Source organism: Nematolebias whitei, chromosome 12 (assembly GCF_014905685.2).
Source record: "Nematolebias whitei isolate Nwh7 chromosome 12, NemWhi1, whole genome shotgun sequence".
Taxonomy (NCBI): Eukaryota; Metazoa; Chordata; class Actinopteri; order Cyprinodontiformes; family Rivulidae; genus Nematolebias; species Nematolebias whitei.
The window spans coordinates 47,142,408-47,143,951 of NC_056509.1; the positions used below are offsets into that span (position 1 = coordinate 47,142,408).

The window sequence follows — 1,544 nt, forward strand, 5'->3', positions numbered from 1 at the left end:
GAGGGACCGAGGCCGTGGAGGGACCGAGGTCGAGGCTGTGGAGGGACCGAGGCTGTGGAAGGACCGAGCGAGGTCGAGGCTGTGGAGCGACGCCGGACTCTGGATAGTGCCGGGAGATCGCTGGAGGTCGAGACTTGGGAACGCCTGGAGCGCCGTGCGAGGGGACCACGCCCCTTTTCAGCCAAGACTCGGCTTCTTTCCCCTCAGACTGATTGATTTTACAGACTGCTCTTATTGACTGGTTTTTAACATTTGGACTGCTTCCAGCAATTTTCCTGGTTGTAATAAATTATTGTAAATCTCTACCGTCTGCTCACCCCTGCGATACGGACCTAATCTTAATCCTAGTCTAACTGGGTGGCGTTGCTGATTGTAGTTAAATAATTTTCTGTCTGTTTAAAAATACGGCTCTGCAGCCGACACACGTCCTGAGCTTCAAATAAAAACGTGCAAGGTGGATACAACGAGGGACGACCGACACGTCGTCCGTCTCTTCACCATCGTTGAGTTAGCATCATTTCTACAAACTGAATTTTTTTAACTTGTTTGGGGATTATTTACATTTTTTCCTCAAATCTTTTAGCACGGAAACAAAGAAACGTATAAAAATGTTGCCGTCGTCGTGATTTTGATGCACGAACCAGCAGCGACTGTCAGAAATGTCACTTACCAAAGCTCAGTGACTGAAAACAAATTTTATATGAAGGTCTTTTTCAATCTGTGTGAAAGCAGCTGAATTATTTCAGTCAGCGCAGACAGGGTTCAATTCCCGTTTGGACCACCTCCACTGTGCCTCCTCTCCTGAATGTTGAACCACAGATTAGAGGTCATTATGTAATTATCTCTGTGACATCACAGATCCTTTAGTAACGGGGGGCCGGGTCCGAAGGCAGCCCAACATGCAGGTTTTAGACTGTGGGAAGAACCTGGAGAAGAACACGCACACTCCACCCAGAAAGACCCCTGGTCCAAACTGGGGACTGAACCCAGGACCTTCTTGCTGTGAGGCATCCGTGCCAACCACTGATCCATCGGTAAGAGCCTTCCGTACCTGAATCCCCTCCATCCTGTTCTTCTGCCCTGGAACGGCCGAACATCCCTCTGGAGAACAGGTTCTTTTCTGCAGAACACACAAAGGTCAAAGTTCACAGTCGTGCTCTGAATGTTGGATTCTGTTCAGGACGCCCGACGTCATCAGTTATTACTAATAAATTAATCCTAAATGAGTTTTACTGGTCAACATGAGCTTAAAGTGGTCTTGGTAGCACTGAAAGGATCAGAACGCCGAATAAAATCTACAAATTAGCTAAAAAAAAAAAGTTGGTTCACTTCAGTTCATCTGGACAGATTAATTTTGAAAGAAACATTTCGTCTTTCATCTGAACGACTTCATCACTGTTCTGCACTGATGATCAGCTGTTTCAGAGCGATGGTCCTCCATTCTGCATGAAGTCAGTTTGTGGGAACGCCACAGCAGACTGGTTTGAATCACACGAAGGATTATTGAGCACGCATCAGGATTATTCTACACATTCTACCTGGAT

General features: G+C 46.6%; 1 protein-coding gene across 1 annotated transcript in view; it reads right to left on the reverse strand.

Moving 5' to 3' along the window:
- The window catches only part of spint1b (serine peptidase inhibitor, Kunitz type 1 b), an 11,156-nt gene that overhangs the window by 2,218 nt on the left and 7,394 nt on the right, over positions 1 to 1,544 (reverse strand). Inside the window, exon 9 of the mRNA XM_037685676.1 lies at positions 1,052 to 1,120. Within this exon, the coding sequence (XP_037541604.1) occupies positions 1,052 to 1,120 (69 nt within the window). The remainder of the gene's footprint in view (positions 1 to 1,051; positions 1,121 to 1,544) is intronic.